The sequence below is a fragment of the Pteropus medius genome, unplaced genomic scaffold (assembly GCF_902729225.1).
Source record: "Pteropus medius unplaced genomic scaffold, Ma_sr-lr_union100, whole genome shotgun sequence".
Lineage (NCBI taxonomy): Eukaryota > Metazoa > Chordata > Mammalia > Chiroptera > Pteropodidae > Pteropus > Pteropus medius.
Genome location: NW_024342467.1, coordinates 20,717,529 through 20,738,090, shown reverse-complemented (window position 1 = coordinate 20,738,090; position 20,562 = coordinate 20,717,529). Strand labels below are relative to the sequence as shown.

Genomic DNA, 20,562 nt, shown 5'->3' with positions numbered 1-20,562 from the left:
GTTATATTAAGACAGTATAAAATGTTGTCAGACAGACAGACAGGTCAATGGACTAGAATAAAGAATCAAACTTGATCCAGAGTTAAATTTTAAACAAAAGAATGTTTGCCGACGTAAGTCATGCTCTGATGCTGAAGGCTAAGGCACTGTCTAAAGGTGATATAGAAATTCCTACATTTCAATGTATATACATTTTACGGCAAACAGAAGAAAGTACAGTAAGTCCTCATTTAACATTGTCGATAGATTCTTGGAACTGCAGCAAAACATCGCAGAAAGAAACCAGTTTTACCGTAGGCTAACTGATATAAACAAGAGTTTAGATCCTGTGGCATGCATCGATGTTACAAAGAAATGACATTGAACTAAACGACGTTACTTGAGAGCTTGCTGTACGTGGAAAACTTAAAGGGTAGGGCAGAACTATGTTAGTTTGGGAAATTAAAGATATATTCAGCATTATTTACCGATAGCTTTAAAAGTGGCCTTTATTTTCGCCTTTTTTTCCACTTCTGTCTTGGACACGGCAACCAGTGGAGAAACATTTGGAAACGCTATTCTTTTACAAAATTAGCAGCACAAATTTAAATGCTTTGAGACTGGCTGGAATCTGTTGGAATGAAGATGGTCTCTACTGAGTTGATGAGAAACATTGATTTGAATCATTCCAGCACACATGGTGTCTTGGCTGTGACAGTGGCTCTCAACCAGCATATAAAGTTTGCAGTCGGCTTAATTTGTGGCAGTCAGTACGACAAAATCTTTAGGTTAGCACTTTATAAAAAATAAGTAAGCCAAACAAATGAAAATGCTCCCTCGTGTGCCATGTAGTTGCTTTATGTGCATAAATCTTTAGCCTTGATCTTCTGCACTCAGCATCGATTTCAGAGATAGAGCCTAGGTTCCTGCCTTCTCTCTTCGGGGTTGAATCAGAGGTGGAAATAAACATCTACGTCTGGGTTTGATAAGAGCTTTCGTAATGGCCTTATTTGAAATGAGTTGATTGAGTCCCTTGATTTGCAATGCAGTAAAATTTTGGCATGGCCATCCTTTCCTTGCTGCCGAAGGCTCAAAGTTGACTTTTCAAAGAGTTCTCCCTTGTGGAAACCCAGAGTGCCATCTAGCAAGCAGTCGTAATGAATTATATACATTATCTATACAGTATATATGTAGTATATTACATAATATACATATTGTATAGGAATTTATATTTAACAATATGTAATACAACATATATACATTATATATCTAATAACATATTTACATATATCATAGTGCATGTCTAATATATCTATAAACTATATAATACTTAATTACGTTAAAATAGATAAAATGTGTACGTCAATGTTATTACACAATATTTATATGAAATATAAATATAAATCATGTAACGATTCTAGGAAATGTTATTAGTGGGCCAAGAAAGTGATCTTCCTTTGGACGCGAAGCTGTGTGATGTGAAGAAGCTTTTCTCTCACTTATCGATCAGTCACGCTAGTGAATGGCTCTGCAAAACTCAGGGCCCTACCCGCTGCCTCAGAAATGGGGCCCCACCACTTCAGCTCCTGGGAGACTGAAATCCTCCTGGCCCCAGAAGCAGCTTGGACATTTGGGAACCAAATGACACTTCTCCCTTTCTTTCCATCTTTTTTTCCCGAGGTCTCTGCAGCCATCTGAGGAGTCTGTAGGCAGAATTCTGGAGCATTTGGGGAGGAGGGACCATCCCCAGATGTTATTAAGGCCATGTGGATGATGTTCAGTTGAGTGGAGAACAGAGTCATTTTGCCTCCAGACAGAGCGCATAAATATAATTTATCTTTTGCTTCTAAAGCTGTAAATGAAGACTAATATCATCCCGATTCCCAGCCTCAACTAGCTACAGGGAGTGTAAAGAACAGTCTGATTCCCACAACGTGTGAATTCCTTTGTCACTGCCTGATCCATTGCTTGTTCTGTTGGTAATGACGTTGAGGCACTGCACGGAGGCCATGGACGCCATCTTCCAGCCGTGTTTATGGGGATCTTTTAGCAGTTGAGGTCGTTTAGAAGGCCAGGTATAAGCAAATGGCAGCTGTGAGTTATCATATGGTTGCTGTTTTTCTTCTTCTTAAGTTAAAAAAATAGTTACTATTGTTTATTACTAATACTATAATAAAATAATAAATTAGTTAATAATTTACTACTGATACTATGCTTTGTTAGATAATAATGTTTCTACAGTAACACTAATGCCTACATAATCTATTAATAAATCTTGCTAATTGTTTTTATTACCTCGTTCTCTTACTTTCCTGAGGCAATTTCCTTTTAGTTTTTTCAGTCTGATGTTTTCATTTTCCTGTGATTCATTATCTATAAGAAGAGTTATTTTGGAATTATTATTTGGAATTCATATTTAGAATTCTTGCTACTCTCTTAAACTCATTTTTCACTTTCTTTATCCACTTTTGTATTCTCCTTCAAGTAAGTTTGAATTTTCTGGGTTGGAATCTATTTTGGGGGGCATGATCCTCTGATGCCACCTAGGGGGCACCTGTAATATTAGGGTTGCTCATCTGTGATTCAGAAAAGTCTTTTTTAAAAAACAAAATAACAAACAAAAAAAAAAACTTGCAGTTTTTCTATCTAGCCTGAAGGTTTGTTTTCTTACAAATTTTTTTTTTTTTTCTGGCTCTAAGGACAGATTATTCTTGACACACTGAAGGCAAACATTTGAAAATCGCAGGCTTTGTTTACCTTTTGAAAGTGTCACTTTCGCATTGTGATCACAGCAGCTAACACAGGCTGCTCTCTCTGCGCTGTATGTTGCTCAAGGGCTTCAGTGCGTAGCTCGTTTCATTTCCCCAGCAGTCCTGAGTCGGGCATCACCACGACCACCAGCATCAGCGCCTGCCCCACTTTTAACAAATGGGGAAACGGAGGCATCGAATGCGTCAGTAACTTGTCCACTTAGAGCTGGAGGGGAACCTCTGCGGGCCGCCTGTGACACCACCACCCACCCGTCTCACGCCCTGTCACCACGGGCAGCGTCCTTTGCCGAGAGTGCTTCCTCTTCTGTACGTTTCTTTCCAGCGTCACGGCTTCTGCAGGATTCCCAAGGTCGTTGTCGAGGCCGAGAACACAGTGAAATTGCAGAGCTGTATGAGGAGAAACATGAGCCGGTTTTCTATTCTGTTAGTTGAAAATCGATGGGAAGATTCAATTGAAACATTTTTTGAGACGTTGCAATGTAGCAATTGTGGTTTATATGAGTCAACAGATTCAAAATCTGAACAACCAACTTTATATTTTCAAAATCAAGAGTATGAGCTAGCGCGGTTCTATACAGAGTAGAAATCCTGATGGCATCATTCAGTGTACTCGAAGAGAGAGGGCTAATCCTGAGAGGTTCACGTTAATATTTATGATGATGAAAATTCGTGATAGTGGTGAGAGCATCTGTAAAAGACTCCGAGTCTCTGTGAAAGTATTGTTCTGAAGGCACCAGAAAGCACGATATTGTCTCATAAGGGACACGGGTAGGGCTGCTGTGCTTGGGTTTCTAATGTACGCATTAGGCCCTTCCTGCAGCCTCTGAATCACAGCAGGTCTCAGCTGCCAACAGTCATTATCTCCACAGCCATCCTATAAAGCCTGTTAACGGAGGCGAAACTGCTGAGTGTGACATGGGAATGAATATGCTTATGTATCTATTTGTATCATAAATTTGTGTGTGCGTGCACTTACACACACACACACACACACACACACAGAGGAACACAGGCACACAGGTATGGAGACACCACATGGTCCATGGCAAGCACTAATACCCGGAAGAGAATTCGTTCTCATCCTCCTTCTGGGTGCCCGCGGGTAATAAAAGAAGCACAGTGGCCTTTCTCAGTCCCCCTCACTCTCCTCTGCTAGGAAGCTTTCCTTTAAGCTTTCATCTACCGAGCACACGTTATTTAGAGCTCCAGAGGCAGCCCTGTGGTGAAATGCACATCACTCTCCAGTTTTTCTGCTGAGAAGACAGAGGCTCAGAGAGGTCAGCGCACTTTCCAGTACGACACAGCTCACCAGAGCAAGAGCCAGCCTGAGCCCGGGTCTGCCCCACGGAGGCCCTGGCTCACCTCGGTGAGGCCAACCCACCTCCTTCCCGTGGACGCGGGTTTGTGAGGCGTCTGCCCGTGGCCCAGCTGCTTATACCAGCAATCTCTTGTAGTTCTGCCCGTACGCATTTTCATAAAGCTCTGTCACTTGCGCGTCCCCTTGCTGTCAGCGCTTGGGCCCATGACCATGCGTCTCCCTGTGTTTTCCAGCTTTGGAGACATGCTGTCCTTCACCCTGACGGCCTTCGTCGAGCTGATGGACCACGGAATAGTGTCCTGGGATACGTTCTCGGTGGCGTTCATTAAGAAGGTAATGCCGATTGTGCTTCTCTAAGCTTAAATTCCTTCTTCCCTTCATGGATAGCTTCTCTGCTTTGAGGATCTCTTCTAGTTGGTTCCTTTAGTTCTTTGTGCTAAAGGGTGGTTGGGGTTTTGACAGTATTATGTATATGGGGGTCAAGGCCCCTAAATTGTATGTGAAAATGACATATTCTCCCCATCAAAATAATAAAAGATTGCGTGAAATCCATAGTCGAGAAAGATCAAGACGTCGCGTTGTTAAACCCACGAAAGTGACTGCTGAGTCCCTGTGGAGAACGCGCCTGTTCTCAAGACGTAAATAGAGCTCCTCTGACCCTCTCAAACCTCCTACCCCCAGCCCCGAGTTGAGTGAAAGGGAAAGGGGCCAGGTGGACCGACACCCTGCGTGCCTGGGTCGGGGACAGGGCCCCACAGGAAAGTGGTGTGCTGGGGTCTGTGCCTCTCAGGCAGGGCAAGCCAGCTTACATGTAGTCATGGCGGAATAAACATCTCTGAGGTCAGCTGGTTTGCCTCGTTGCTCGTTCTGTAGGAGGAAGCTAGTGAAGGATAGATGGAAGTGGACCAGGCATGGGGAGCAGAGGCAGGAGAACCCCACCGTTCCCTGCAGTCGAGTTGGAATAGAGACACTCCGAATCACGGTCTGCTTCCAGTCTGCTAACAAAGATGGCAGCCCTGATTTCATAACTATTAAATGTCGCATTAAATCATTGGTTATTATTATTTACTAATTTCTTAACTTATTTTCTTTTCTCTCTTTATATTTGTGAAATGGTTTGTAAGTGTATTGACCTTTTTCTTCCCGCTGCTGTACTGGGGATGAAGAGATGTTAGGAATTCGTAACTTTATTTTCTAAGTGTTGGTTCCTGGTAAGGGTTACCTCAAATAAAGAATTCCAGAGAATCTGTGCGAAAGCTGGAAAACCTAAGCCAAACCCAGAAACTCAAAACGAAACCCAGGAGGAGTCACCTGAATTTTTTTAAACCTTTTATTTTCAAATCGTGGTAGATTTACAGAAAAGTTGCAAAAAATAGCACAGAATGTTCCCATATGCCCTTCGTCCAGCTTCCCCTGTTAATAATGCTTTGCATAATGACAGAGCAGTGATCAACACTCAGCAATTAACGGTGGTGCAATGCTATCCCCATTATTTGATCCCATCTGTTTTTTCTACGAATGTTCTTTCTCTGGTTAAAAACCAACTCCAGGATCCTACCCTGCATTTAGTTGTCGCGTCTTTTCAGCGTCTTCCGAGCTGACGATTTCTCACTTTTTCCTTGTGTTTCATGCTTGGACAACTTTCAAAAGTACTGGTCAGTTATTTCGTAGAACTAATTTCCCTCACGGTCAAATTGCGGTTTATGCGTTTTCGGCAAGAGTACCGGGGAGGTAAGGCCGTGTCCTTCCCAGCCCATCACATCCGGCCCTTGACGTTCCCGCGTCTGTAAGAACAGTGGTGATGCTGACCTCGATCACGCACTGCAGGTGGTGTCTGCGGTGTCCCCACTGGGAAGTGACCCCTTTCCCTTTACAAGTGAATATCTCGAGGGAGATACTGCCTTGACTTGCCGGGCGTATGAGAGCCCCCCGTTGAATGAGGGCGTTGGGAACGGGAGCCCCTCAGGTTGGACACCTGTGCGACGCTGCAGCGTTATTTCAGACGAGAGCCGATTGGGAACCCAGGGCCTTCTTGACACCTCTGGGTCCTCTTCCTTAACTAAGAGCATAAAGCCAAAGGCGATGAGCTATGGGAACCACTTAGAAAACATCCCAAAAAAGAGGAGGCCTCTTTTTGGTTATATTTGTCAAAACTGCTAAAAAGAAAAAAAAGGTCGTAAGTGAGAAAGCCCCGGAAATTTCAGTGCGTTATGAACAAATTGTCGTATCCTGTCTTTCTAAGGTAAAAGTTCTAGAGAAGCAAGTTCAATCTGAAGAAACTGGCTTTCGTGGCTCTTTTTATACTTAACGAAAATTCTAGCTCGTTGTGAATTAGCAGCAGCCCTTCTGTCCCACATCCACGTGGGAAAGCCTCGCTTGTCTGTCCTCAGAGCCTCCTTTTCTGTAAAAACAACACTGCTCTCAGCACGAATTCCCGAAGGCTGCGGCGTGCTGTCACTGACCACAGTGGCGGTCTCTGTTGATCCCTGCAGCAGCCCTTTCCAGAGCAGAACAGACAGTCTTGTTATTCCTGTTCTAGAGACGAGGTCGCAGTGGCGTGTGGAGGTTAAGCGAGGTCATCGGCGGTGGGCTGTGAATGCTCCCATGGTCCAGGGTTCTCTCCCCGTCCTCAGTCACGCACCTGCGCTTTCAGGCGGTGGAGAGAATAGTTCTGAAGACTCGCTCCGCCAGCATGCCTCTTGTCCAGTCCTCCCTACGTCACTGTTAAGTGATTTCTTCCGCTCTCCATTCTTTCTGGGTCTTCCGATTGCCCCAGTTCCAGCACGTAGGACATGTCTGTGAATTGTTTGTTCATTTGACTGGCTCTCCCAAGAAACCCCGAGTGCCAGGAAGGTGGGACCACGCTTTCTCTGTGATGTTATCTTCACAGCCTGGCACAGAGTAAGACCTTCATACAGTTCTGAGAAATGAATGAATGAGATTGCCTCTGGGAGCATAGTTTTAAACCTTAGAACTTGAAGGCGAGAAGGAATATAGTGGCAATGTATTTAAATACTTTTCAAGTAAAATTTCAGTTACGAGTGTAAATGAATTACAAAGCTGTCTTTCTTTAAATGATGTGAAATTGGTTAGAGAGAATGATGATGATTTAATTTTCTAACTCTTAGGAAAACGCTTTCCATTTACTGAAATTTAATGAAAAATCATATTAAATCTAAGGAAGCAAAGACTAGCAGTCTTGATAGGTTGAATAAAAAATTAAAATATTTTCAGAAGGCGATTCATTTATCATATCCCATATCCTCATTCCCAATCATTCTGTCTCCTTTGCATTGCTACTTAGATCTCAACCCCTATGTGAATTTGAAAAATGGTCATCAGAAATGACTTTATAATTGATAGTTTTTGTAAGGTTAACTTTTTTTTATTCATTAGCTGGATCAAATTCAGCACCCTGACAACCCAGGAATTGTATGTAGGCAACTGTCTTTTAAATGGAGCTTTATCTCAACAAAAATCTACTAGGAAATACACTGACAGAAGATTCTTATCTCTGTGGTGCAGACTTGGCTTCCTATTAATGCCAAATTCATAGCACTTTGGAGAAGCATTTTTTCCACTGCCAGCCCCTATCTGCTACTCTGCTCATTTGTCTGCTTTGTTCTGTGTGGACCTAGATTCTAGTTACAAACTTTGCAATAAATAACATGATTTCATAAACACTTTGAAACATGGAATCCCTTGATGCCAACATAAATTGTTGCTTTTTAAAGACCTGGCTAGTACGGGAGAGGGTAGGAAGACATGGAGGAAAAAAGAAACGAAAGAAAAAAAAGAAAACAAAAACTCCACACTTAGAACTTTCTGTTACGAGTTGGTTTTCTCCTCGCCAAGTATAACATCAGTGCCTTTTCTTGGCAGAAAAGTTTTGTACAAATGCTCTTGAAACCTTAGCAGGAGGGCCTGGTACACCCTGCAGTGTTTCCAATGCTTGGACAAACATCCAGCCATTTCGGTTAAGAGACCCAGTAATTTTTGCCTCTTAAAATCTTGAGAGATTTATGGGCCTCTGCCTGGAAAAATTAAAATGTGGGAGTGGAGCGCCATGCTCTCCATGGTTCATTCTGGGAGTCGTTATGTTTGCTCCATCAGCCCTGATGCTTTGGTTATTAGATGAAAATACTGGGTCATTTAAATGTCAGGTTAAAATCACTGGCAAAGAAAGGCCAAAAGGTAGATGTTAGTTTCAGAAAGTGACGGGCATCTCCTCCAGAATTGTGCGTAGGACTCTAAGGGGTTATGAGCTCATTCGCTACCAGGCAGCACCCAGCGAGGCATGATATGCGAAATGCTCATTTTGGAATCATGGATTCTATGGGTCAAGAAAGAGGTGAAGTAAAAGAAAAGATTCATTTTAAAGAGGTTTATCGAAGATAAGAGATTAGTTTCAATTTGTTCCACAAATGGAATATGAAATATGTATGTGAGATACAAATAAGGCCGAACCAAGGCAAAGAGTTAACAGAATTTTAAAACCCATTGTAAGAAGGTGGACTTCATATTAAAGAAAATTCAGAATTACGATTAAGTATTTCCACGGAGCACACATTGTCAAAAGGATATTTATGGAGGTAGAGGGTAAATTTGTGTTAGAGGGAAATCTGGGATCTAGAAGAAACCGAAAAAGATGCCATCTTACTACCCCAGGGGTGGGTTGGACCACAGGCCAGCCTTTTGAGAATCTTAAAATTCTCATGTTCTTCCTGTAGTTTATATTACAAAATAATAGTTTTTTTTTTAAATATAAAACAATAACGTTACTTATACGTCATGTTATTTATTTCCCACTCTCTGAGATCCTGATGTATCTGGGGGCAGAGAGGGTATTGGTATCTGTACCCCAACCCCTACTTTTACCCAGGAGTCACTGGGCTAGAAACGGTTGAGATGGTAAGGACAGTTGCCATGGAGGCCTTCGCATTTTCTCTCCACCAAGGATGGAGAAGGGATGAGGAGAAGAGGTCGATGGGACAGCACAAAGGGAGAAATTAGTGTCAGCAGGGGAAGCAGCCAGTGTCAATTTGTCACAGAACCAAATCATTTAGCATTTAAGAAAGCAGTCATTATGTTGATATAATCACGGCCTTTTAGTGCGAGTTGTCAACAGTTAGTAATAACTTTTAATGAGGCCTCTAAAATAAAACCTTCATGGCACCCATGTGTATGGGTTACTACAATCCATTATTCCGGCCCCGGCTTTGCCTTCTCTCTTACGTCGTGATTTATTATGTTCGTGGCCTAAGTGATTCATTCCTTAGGGAGTACATTTCAGAGCTTAAACGATTATTTTAACTTTTCGCACTGCGAATTTAAATGTTTGCCTGTTTGCTAAATTTTGGAGAGATGAGAAGAGTTTACTTTAATTATATAAAAAGAAGGGATGGGGAAGAGAGCGTTGCATTGAGCCAGAGCAAGGAGAGCAGCCAGCAACTGGAAAGTGGAGTTGTGCCGACAAGTGTGGTCTATGCGAGTCCCTGAGAATGTGACGGGGTCGTCATGAGAACATAAAAGTGATGGAGAAGCCTGAGGATGAGAAGGATTGTGGCTATTGGTATACGTAGAAGTTACTGACTCGAAGAAACACAAGAGCCCTCGGTAACAGTTGGCTTCCCTGTTCACGAGTTTCAGATCCATAGATTCAACCAAGTGTAAAGTATTTAAAAAAAAAAAAATTCCAGAAAGTTCCAAGAAAGCAAAACCCGAATTGGTCAGGCGCCAAGCACTACGCGGAATTTACGCGGATGAAGGGATGTGTAGGCGTACCCTGCTGTAGCCTATGTGAAATGTAGGTTACATGCAAATACCATTTTAAAAATATAGAGGACTTAAGCATCTGTGGGTTTGGACATCTGAGGGGGATCTTGGAACCAAGCCCGTGTGGATACGGAGGGATGACTGTATGTGTTGAAATCGCCTGCTCCTGAGAGCTGAGACTCAGAATAATCCCAGAGAAACCAGACAGAATACTCCTTTGACGCCGTCTCCTTTTCAAAACTGCTTGTTGTTGAATTATAGGAGTGGCGCTTTGTAATAACGTCCTAGACGATCGTTGTTGGCTCAGTGCGTTCCTTGCTCTTCAGCTTGTATCCCCAGTGTCCCGTGGTAAATGAGCTCCTGATGCTCGAATCACGCCTTTCCCTCCTTTCTGCCCTGCTCAGCACAACTAGTCAACTGTGTCCTGCTTGCACTTCCAGATAGCGAGCTTTGTGAACAAGTCAGCCATGGACACCTCGATCCTGCAGCGGTCCTTGGCCATTTTGGAGTCGATGGTGCTCAACAGCCATGACCTCTACCAGAAGGTGGCCCAGGAGATCACCATTGGCCAGCTCATCCCACATCTCCAAGGGTAAGCGTGCGGACACCACCACCGCGGGGAGGGGGGATCCTTCGGCCACCCTAATGCCTGTGAACCATCTTACATTGACTTGATTACATATATAGAATCTCGATTTGGCTTTTAATCAGACCATGTACCATGCTCATCCCCCAACATACTGAAATGGCACAGCTACTTGTCCCTGGGGGAGCTCCATGCCTAACACTGTTCTGTCCCTAGTGCCTGGCCCTTAGTAGGTACCTAAGTTTGACCAATGTTGGTGGATATCTGTAGAGTTTTACTTTTAACAAGACACACATAATAAGACAATTTGTTCTCTTAAGTTCTCAGCATAGTCTCTCTTTAACAGCGTTTTCTGTGACATAGAGAGTATTTTCATAGTCGGTTAAGAATTTTTAAAGGCAGGCTTCTTTCTTTAGGCTCGAGGTGATTACAACAACCTTCTTTTGTATTTTACGATGCCTGCATTGTTTTCTCCAGAGCTTGAGCTACAGGACAAGGCCCCTAGCTTTATCCCTTCTCTCTTCCTTAGGTAACTAGTAAGGTTGTCTCTGATGACGCCGGACTGAGAAGGAGCCCACTGCACAATGCTACTTTGTAAACGATGGTATTGGGGGCTGCAGGTGGCAACCATCCTGCGCTGGCTTACCCGGAACAAGGAGTTTATGGAAAGGATGCTGGGGTACTTTTGTAACCCAAGGGAGACTTAAGCCGCTAAGCCTTGGGGAGGACAGGAGCTATGGCCTCTGTGGACGCCTCATAGGAGGCGTTTTCTCTCATTGGCACCGATGTGACTGCATCCCAGTAAGCTCGGTCTCTCAGGGCATGTTTGTAAATCCACAAGAGGAAGCCTGATCCCCCGTTTGGGGGTGCAGGGTAGAGATGGAGGGAATATTCAGCGGTTCTCAGTATACTGAAATGTTAAGTGTTGTTTAGAATAATATAAACTACCAAAGTGCGTTTGATGTTTTCTTCATTTGGAGAAGGGGTGGTGACCAGAATGTAAAATTTTAGGTCACACAACAGTCTATAGATTGTGGCCTCAGGTAAAAATTAGTGCATGCTCCACAGTGATGATTTTGTGTGAAACGGCTCTAGAGATAATGCCAGTTTCACGTTCTTTATAGTCTGCATCTTTTTTCTGGATCCCAAGGGCGTACTTGTGCATTCACAGTGTCCTTCACCAAGGGAGGGAGCTTCTTATCTGGTAAGGATTTTATGTACATGGCCTCATTTTATCCAGAATGCAAGCCCTTGAAATAAGTGTGTTCTTACTCGGTGTTACAGAGGAGAGAACTGTGTCTTAGGGACACCCCATGAACTTGTCCAAGACCACACAGAAGCCTATGGTGCACTGGACTTGATGTCATCCTGCCAGAGACCTCGTTCTCAGCTCTGCCTCCCCCTAAATCATCGCTAAATGTAGCTCATAGCTGTTCTTTGTTTACCCCTTGAGTCCTTCTTATTTACTATTTACCATGCAGCTTACATTACATCTTTGCTTCTTTTGGAATTTCGGATTTCATTGCAGTGAAAAGCAAATTTTTAAACATAAAATCTTGAACTTCTTGTTATTAAAAAGTTTCTCTTTGGAAATAGATTTTCAGAGTATGTGATATCATCGCCATGGAGACAAAGCAGTTTCTTCTCTAATAAGCCCAGGAATGTGGGGACGCCCAGGTCTACTCCCAGATATAGTTCATGTATCAGATAGAAAATTACACACACGCACACACACACACGCACACACACACACACACACACACACACACACATCCACTGAGTCCATGATTTAATCCTCATAGAGAAGAAGGGGACAGATTGTGCTAGCCACCTGTATTTTCCGGGTGATCCCTACTGGGCAGTATTGTCTGGCGGACAATAGTAATGGCCCTGCCCCCCACTGTGTTTCCAGCCTCGCGATGGTTGACATATGTTTTCAGTGCCATCTGCATTTTCTAGGTCCTGCTTTCCTCACCTTTTATGGGGAGATGATCAGAAGCCTCATCATGGTCTGACTCAGGGGTAGCATCTTCTGACTTTCTGTATTTTTCTGTGTCTTTACAGGACAGATCAAGAAATCCAAACCTATACCATTGCCGTGATTAATGCACTTTTCCTAAAGGCCCCTGACGAGAGGAGGCAGGTAAGCTGCATTTCTTTAGTCTTAAGACGGTGCCCGGGACTGGCAGCTCCTGGTGCAGCTCCTGCCCATCCCAGAGACTCCTCGGGCTTCCTGCTGCTCTGCTCTTGGCTGGCCAGCCCGGGATCATTCACAGATCCAGTGGGAACTAGGTGGACATGGGCAGGCCTTCGTCCGATGTCCCAGGGCTGTCCCAGCCATTGAGAGAGAGTCCTTTCATCAAATGAAACGAAAACGTAGAAGCCCAAAACATAAAGTGACGAAAGCATAGCAGCCGTGGCGGAAGCACAGTTAGACGTCCCCATGCTCGTTTGTCACTTCATCGACTGCTCCCTGGGGCAAGGCGCGTGTGGGCCCCACTTTTCCGATGAGGAAACTGAGACCCTGAGAGGTGTCAGCTTTGCCCTGGGGAGTGTGAGGTGGACAGGTGCAGGGACACAGGGCAGGACATGCCGATTGCTGCCACTCATTGAAATAACTGTACCTGTGGCAGAAGGGCTGTCCCTCGAGGACACTTCTGTCGCCCACGCGTGGGCGTGGCTCGGGGACTGAGCCATTCCTCTCCCCTCCTCTGTGTGAGCGAGGGGAATGGACCCATAAACCTGCCCATGTGAAACGGACCCCGTGAGACTCTCCTTGGTCTGTTCAGGCCTTGGGTTCTTCAGCTAAGGTTCTTCAGAACCATTATGGGAGGGCGGCGTGTGGAAGACGTGGAATCTTTGTCTTGGATTTCAGCTCACACCTCAGAATCCATTATTCTTTCCGTGGCTGCATAACACACACTATGTTACCTGGGGTCACAGTTCACTTCGTTTAAAAACTGGGTGGAAAGACGAGATCTTTTAATGATTAGAAAGTGTGCTGGGACCTCCAGAACACTTGCCAGTAAATAGTTTTAGAAGAACTTAGATAGCTAGTGTGCCACTCAATACTGTGTCAAGAATTTTATTTTTTTAATTAAAAATTTTTTTTTTTGGAGTTGTCAAAGATTTTAAACCTCAGTGACTAAATGTAAGGGTTTCTGGTTTGTCTTCCACTTACGATTATTTGCTCAGTCCTGGGGGCTCTGTGTGCACAGTGAGTGCAGTGACCTCAGAGTCACTCCAGTGCATCTGGTTTTGTCTGCTGGAACTAGCCAGTGCCTGCCGTGATGGAGGCTGGATTTTTAAAGGTGGCTTTGCACATCTTCCGTGGGGTCATTGGTGGAGCTGCTCCTTTACGTTCATATCCCAATACGCTCATGATAACTCCAGCAGAAAAATCTGGGAATATTATATAAATAATTTAGTCTTTGAAGTAAAGATAGTGACGAAGATCCATTTTTTTTATATATATATAGCTTCTTGCCATTATTCATTTTACTATTTTCATGGCAAAAATGTTAGTGAAGTTCCTCCAAATTCCAAATATTTATGGTTTTGATAAGCATTATTAAAAAAAAAAAACTTTTCGGTTAAAAGATTTGGTAGAAAAATTAGAAAAAAATATATTCCAAGGGAAGACGTTTTAAAAATGCTCATGGCGCATCTCCAGAGAGAAAACCTCAGCACGCTGAGCGTCACGGTCCTACCTCCTTCTCTGCTCTGTGTAGAGACCTCCTTGTTTACAGCATTTCTACCTGAACTATTTTTCTTAAACTGCTTTAAAAACTAAACAAGTCAATATATCTTTACCTATATTTATATCTATCTCTCTTTGTATAAAATATTTTATGTGGAATTGTTTACTCAGTATTGGAACAACCACCAAAAAAAATCCATGATGACAAGGATTTTTTAATTTTCTCTCTGATCAAATTCTTGTTCTTTAAGGGGGATACTGGAAAATATACATTCATTCTTTTATGAAACATTTACTATCTACTCTGTGCCAGATATCGTGCTGTGGGCTCAGAATACAAAGATGAAAGGGACAGTCTCACTGCCCGTGAGGGGACCATAGTCTTATGCAGAAGATAAATCATGTAAATAAGTAATTAGAATAATTGCTCTAGATGGTGGAAATATATTGTTCCTTATAACTTACTCTAAAATTTTATAAATCCATAGGCTAAAAATAGTCACAGAGAATTTTTTTTCTTTCTTTTCGTTTCTTCGTGTCGCAATTAGGCAGCAATTTCATTTCGGCAAAAGAAAATAAATTAAAAGAACTGTAGGATCCTTTGGGCCTTTTGTTTCTCATCTGGTCTAAGGAAAGAAATATGGGTCTTCCATTTCGATCGGGAGGAAAGCGCTGCCCGTCTGCACGGCGCAGGGCAGGTTTCTTCCGCATTGCCATTGACTCGCTTCTGAATGCGTTTTTGTTTTCAAGAGGTTGGCAGAGGACTTCCCATCAGATTTTGCCTTTCACGCCATCCAGCCTTTTCGAAAACACCGTACAGTATTTATGTGCTTTTCTCCTCAAGGCAGTGGGTCAGCAGGGACACTAAATAAAGCCGTGACCTCTAACAGAGCCCTCTGAATCTCCGTCCCTCCTTCTCTCCTGCTTGCTTTCCTTTCTGTGGTGGCCGTGACGGCGTTAGGTTGGCGTAGAAAGCAGTGTTGACATCCTTGATTGTCCTCTGACTGTAAGTCCCCGTGTCCCCGTGGTCGGCACAAAGCAAGCCCCGTGCTCCCCCTTCCACTCCCGCCCAGCCCCGCCCGGGTCCCCGCCTCACGTTTCCTCCCCCCGCGTCCTGGCTTCTCCTTGCTTTCTGCGAGTTGGTGTTCACCTTGACCACATTCACGGCTGTGTTTTCGAATCGTAGTTTAGTTTCTTCTCTACTCAATAAGAGTGGCAACACTAAAAGCACCCCCCCCACACACACACACATCCAAGAGTCTTCCTGAATATGAGCAGTATTTTTGTTTTTGAATGTTCGCAACAAGATTGTATGCAACGATTTGATTTTCACTTAGCGTCTACTTGCTGAACTTAGAAAGGGCGTCTGTGAACGATTTCATTCGATAAAATCAAATGGAAAAAATCGAATGAGATCCTGTATGCTCCAATCCTGTATGCCCGTCAGGCAGGCCAGCGCACCATGCATGCCCTGCAGACATGAGGCTTGGCGGAGCAGGACGTGGACGCTAGAGACGAACATTGGCCCAGACATGGGTGTGTCCTTCGCTCAAACCCCTTGCGCTCCGCTCACTCACACAGACGACTTTCGGGTTCTGGGGGATGTACTGATCGCTCTTTGGTTTTGCTCAGATTAAGGTGAACGTTTAGAAGACTTTGCTCTGCAGAGTGCTGTTTCTCTGGTACTGACTCTCCCGGGGCAGGCACGTGTGGCCTCGTCGGGGCGCCCTGCGCACGGACATTCTAGTAACAGCTGCTGAGCCCTTCCAGGGGCCGTTGCTTTCAGCTGGAGTGTTTGTGATTTTTATCCAGCATTCACCTTTTCCTGGAAGAAAGAAATGCCAAAAAAAAAAAAAAAAGTTTGCAGGTCCCAGATTTCCTTTCTTTGCTTTTGGATGACGGCTTTATTATCTAAACAGAACGTTCAAAAAGTAATCTGAACACCAGTGCCTCCTGAGTCCATTCTTTCATAAGAAATACTGCTGATATCCAGTTAGGAAGCACACTCTAGGATAGAATCATTTCGGACCACAGTGAAATGTATCTTTCTAAGCTTTCGTGTGGGTGTGTTTTCCTCCCACAGGAGATGGCGAACATTTTGGCTCAGAAGCAACTGCGGTCCATCATTTTAACGGTGAGTGCCTACGGGCGGTGCCCGCTTTGCTTGGGGCGGGAAGGAAGGTTCTGGTGCGTTCATCTCCTCTTCCAGCTTTAGGTCATGGTTCCTTCCGTGACTTGCTTCTGTGGCGAAGGAGTAGGAACTAGAAAGGAGGAAACAGTGTGCTGTCGGGATTGGAATGCACGAGGCTTTCCCACGGGCACGGCACCCACTGATTGGAGGGAGGGGGTCTCTCGAACTGCGCTGGAGAGAAAGACCGTCTGGCAGGAAGCGTTGGACCCCCTTGGTGGGGCGGGCTTGTTCTCCTCGCCATAGCTTTAGCTTTGCGTTCAGGGAAATCGGGCGCTCCATGACTTAGAGAGTCTATGACTATGAGCGTCCACTGTTTGTAATGAGGGAACCAGCTGGACATGTGTCAGACCCCGAGAGAACTCCTGACATTTCGGCCATCCATCTCCCGTGCCCCTTTTGCAAGAGGAGAGCAGAAAAGACATACGTGGAACCTGCTCATTAACTGCAGTGCAAACGTGACCGGAAACCTCAGTGGGAAAGAAGGCCTGCGTGTCACGTTGTGAATGTTGAGAAATGAATCAAATGGCAAGATTTCCTGGAGCTTTATCTGCTACTTGACTTTTAACCAAAAGCTGAAAGAGGCATGTGCGATTGATTCCAAATAGTTCTTGAAGCTTACAGACACACACAGGCTGCACACACACACACACACACATTCCACACAATGAGGCCATTAAAAATTAAAGAATTTATGAGGGCAAACAAAATAAATATTCTAGAACCCAAAGCCCATAGTAACAACCACAATTTGTCATCAAGTTCGATTTTAAACATTCTAGCTCTCAAGGATGCAGAGAAACACATGAGTGTAATTTTCATTCTTTGACGGAAGAGGCACCCCGGTTCTTTGGGGCTGAAGTATTTTTCCCTCTGGAACAGGAATCTGAGCTGGGTGTTGGTAGAGCATTCTAATTCCAGGTCTAAGAACAGTTTAGTGGAAATTGCAGAAGGATTCATTGTATCTTTATTTTTCACGCTGGCTCTCAGTACAAGCCGAAGCTGCCACACTGATGCATGGTTCCGTGGATACAAGCGGAAGCTGCCACATTGGTGATGCATAGTTCCGTGGAGGTGTTTGTGGGAGCGGAGGACAGTGAGAGGGTGAAGGGTTAGACATACCGAGGGACAGTGTCAGCCCATAGCCGACGTCACCTTGGTGTGGCCGTCAGAGTTAGAATGCCCAGAAGTGGGGTGGGCAGCATGTCTGCAACCACCGTATCTCACAGATGATCGATTTGCTTCAGTGGGACTTTTTAAATGAGACTTTGACGGCTGAAAGTCCAAGGTTGGTATTCCCCGGGAAGAACTTGGAGTGCGGACACCTTTGAGTTGCTAATAAGACAGACACCTGTATACTTAAGCATCCAGACACTTTGGATTCTAAACGTATATTTCAAATTAACATTCTGTTCTGGGCATGGAAGGCGGTGGGGTTTTAGTCCAACGCCCCATCCCATCGCCTAGCTTCCCACCCCCTCAAGCTCCATAATTTTGGTTCCATGACTTCCTCCTATTCTTCATTCTCCTCCTCACCCCCTCCTTCTTTAATTGGCTATTCTGACATGGTGCTGAGTTCAGGTGCCTGCAGCTTGGGGGCACCTGGGGAAAGGTTTTTTCAGACAGTAAGATGTGATTGGGTCCAGCAATTCAGAATAACTGATTCGAATGGTTGCTCCACCACACTGACCAGCTGTGTTCAAGGCACAGCCGTGGTCTCCGCCAAAGAGGAGATGAGTCCCATTTCTGAGCCAGCTCAGGTGGGTTTGTTCCCTTTTGGTTCTGTTTCCAAGAAGAAGCGTCATTTTATTTGCTACTTAATTTTTAATAGGCGAGTAAAGTAACAGACATGCATTCCCTCACTGCCTTGCAAGGGGCAGTGGTGGCCCCCATAGTTTTCACAGTGAATTAACCACAAACCCGATAGGCACTTCGCTTGAGTGTGTTCCTTCTAAGATTTTTCTCCATTTAGAAGTGGGATCACCTGTCAGAGACAGTCGTAGGGTGGGAGGATGGCAAAAATGCTTATAATCCATATGCACCGTTCATTCCTCTCCTGTATGCAAGGAATGTTTCCGTTGTAGAAAGTCCAGTTCTCTTCAAGATACTATCATTTCAGACACACCTTCTCTTGATTTATATGACCGCAATGACCAGGGTCTTTCCAATGCCTTCCCTCTTCTACGCCCCACTGCACACAGTGGGTCTTTTCCTGGTTTCTGACCTAAAGACCGAGGAACCTAATTGGGCCATGGATATAAAAGAAAGCTCCAAGGTCACCTTGTGTTCTCATCTTTCTTTTGAAGGATAGTTCCACCAACCTACGTGCCCCCGTGTCTGCAAATGAAGACTTCTGAGGTGCCACTTATCGTACTGATGGGGATTAACTTTTGTCATTAGCTTTTTTTCCTTGCTTTTTAAAAAAATTTTTGTTTGTGAACCATCTCTCCAGCACGTCATCCGAGCTCAGCGGGCCATCAATAATGAGATGGCACATCAGCTGTACGTGCTCCAGGTGCTCACCTTCAACCTTTTAGAAGACAGGATGATGACCAAGATGGACCCCCAGGACCAGGTGAGTGCCCGCTAGATGGCCGTAAAGCCACGTGATGAAGAGGGCATCTTCTTTAAAGTCTTTTTCTCATGCTGCTCTGAAGCCAGGAGTTTTTAGAGAATGTTATTACTGTTTTACTATTATCTCAGAATTTGGGAGAATGGATTTAAAATTTAGGCAAATCTAGAATCTGGAAATAGAATGAATGGATTGTTTCATTATGCATCAAACACATGCATATTCTTTATTGGTTTAGAAAGCTTGATATCACATGACCACAAACCTTGGTCCTTGGCCCCAGTACCCTCTGTGGTAATAGCTTTGGTCAATTCCCCAAAACTAGAGCCTCTCGGTAGCTCTGTGTGATGTCGACTCTGCAGGTTGAGGAAGCGATCCCCATTCTCCAGTGACCAGCACCAAAAGCGGGGGCCCCAGGTCAACCCAGTTTCTGAGCTTGTGCTTGGGTCAGTTGGCTACGTGCTCTGATTGCCTCTAGGTCTGTGGTGGTTGTGCACGAAACCTTACATCTCCACCCAAAAGGGCCCGAGGGAACTTTGCCGTGTGAGACCCAGTGAGAGGAGGCAGCTGGGCGCTCTGCCGTAGCACGTTCTCGCCTTTAACCGCGCTGCAGCTTTGGCAAGGCGAATGCTCGTTGCTGGCACGTGCGGCCTGGTCTCACGCAGACGGGAGGGCACACGTGAAGGGTGTTGCTCTGCAGTGCCTCATTCTCGGTGTGGGGCCGTGCGATCGAGAGAGATGGAGAGGCTCGGAGAGGCCCTCTACCGTGCCCTGGGCTTTTGGCAAGGCCAAGTGCGTCACCCCAGAGAGATGAGATACTTATCTTACCACCGCTGGCGGAGGAGGGCGATGCATCTTGATGGGAACAGCCCTCCCTGTGTGGAAACCCTGTTATTTATTCAAAAGAGTTGTTTTTGTTTTTTTTTTTCTCCCCACATTGTGGTAAAAGATACACAAAATAAAATATACCATTTTAACTGTTGTTAAGGGTTTGTTTGTATGAAGGCACTTCGCAGTGGAGTTAGGAACCCCTTGTCACGTGACTACTGTTCATGAACCTGTTTCTAACAGTGTCATGCTCCCAGGCCCTCGAACTTGGCTTTCTCCAATCACAAGCCTTCCATCATATTTGGGGTTCCGTTTAGACCTTCACTAGCCAGTTGACCCAAGTGTTGCAGATGACTCGGCCGTGAGGATCCTCGGGGTGTAAAGCCGGGCCTGACCAGCGGGGAGAAGGGCAGAATGACGAGGCGTGGGCAGAGCCTTAACTTAGAACATTAGAGGTCTTTCATCTCTTTTCCTCTCGCCTGAAGGCAGTGATTCACTCAGACCCTGGGGAAGGAGAGCGTATATGTCATGCCACACAGTGAAAGCGGCTCTCTCCCTTTTCCTTTCTCCCTCACGGCTCCAGGCCCAGAGGGACATCATATTTGAACTTCGAAGAATTGCTTTTGATGCGGAGTCTGAACCGAACACCAGCAGCGGCAGCATGGAGAAACGCAAGTCCATGTACACCCGGGATTATAAGAAACTTGGCTTCATCGTAAGTAAGCCGCCCCAGCGAGCGCCGTCCTCCCAGCGTCCCGGGGCTGACCTCAGCCGCATAGCTCATGTCTCCGAGCGTGTGGTCCGCTTGCGCCTTGCCGAATGCTTTCCACATTTCCCAGATGTTT

The 20,562-nt window shown here is 44.9% G+C and overlaps 1 protein-coding gene across 3 annotated transcripts in view; it reads left to right on the top strand.

Annotated features, from left to right (window-relative positions):
- The window catches only part of ELMO1 (engulfment and cell motility 1), a 455,772-nt gene that overhangs the window by 158,670 nt on the left and 276,540 nt on the right, over positions 1-20,562 (top strand). For all 3 annotated transcript variants that reach the window (XM_039862767.1, XM_039862765.1, XM_039862766.1), the window contains exons 8-13: positions 4,302-4,401; positions 10,284-10,435; positions 12,494-12,572; positions 16,213-16,263; positions 18,770-18,892; positions 20,301-20,432. In XM_039862767.1, the coding sequence (XP_039718701.1) occupies positions 4,302-4,401; positions 10,284-10,435; positions 12,494-12,572; positions 16,213-16,263; positions 18,770-18,892; positions 20,301-20,432 (637 nt within the window). The remainder of the gene's footprint in view (positions 1-4,301; positions 4,402-10,283; positions 10,436-12,493; positions 12,573-16,212; positions 16,264-18,769; positions 18,893-20,300; positions 20,433-20,562) is intronic.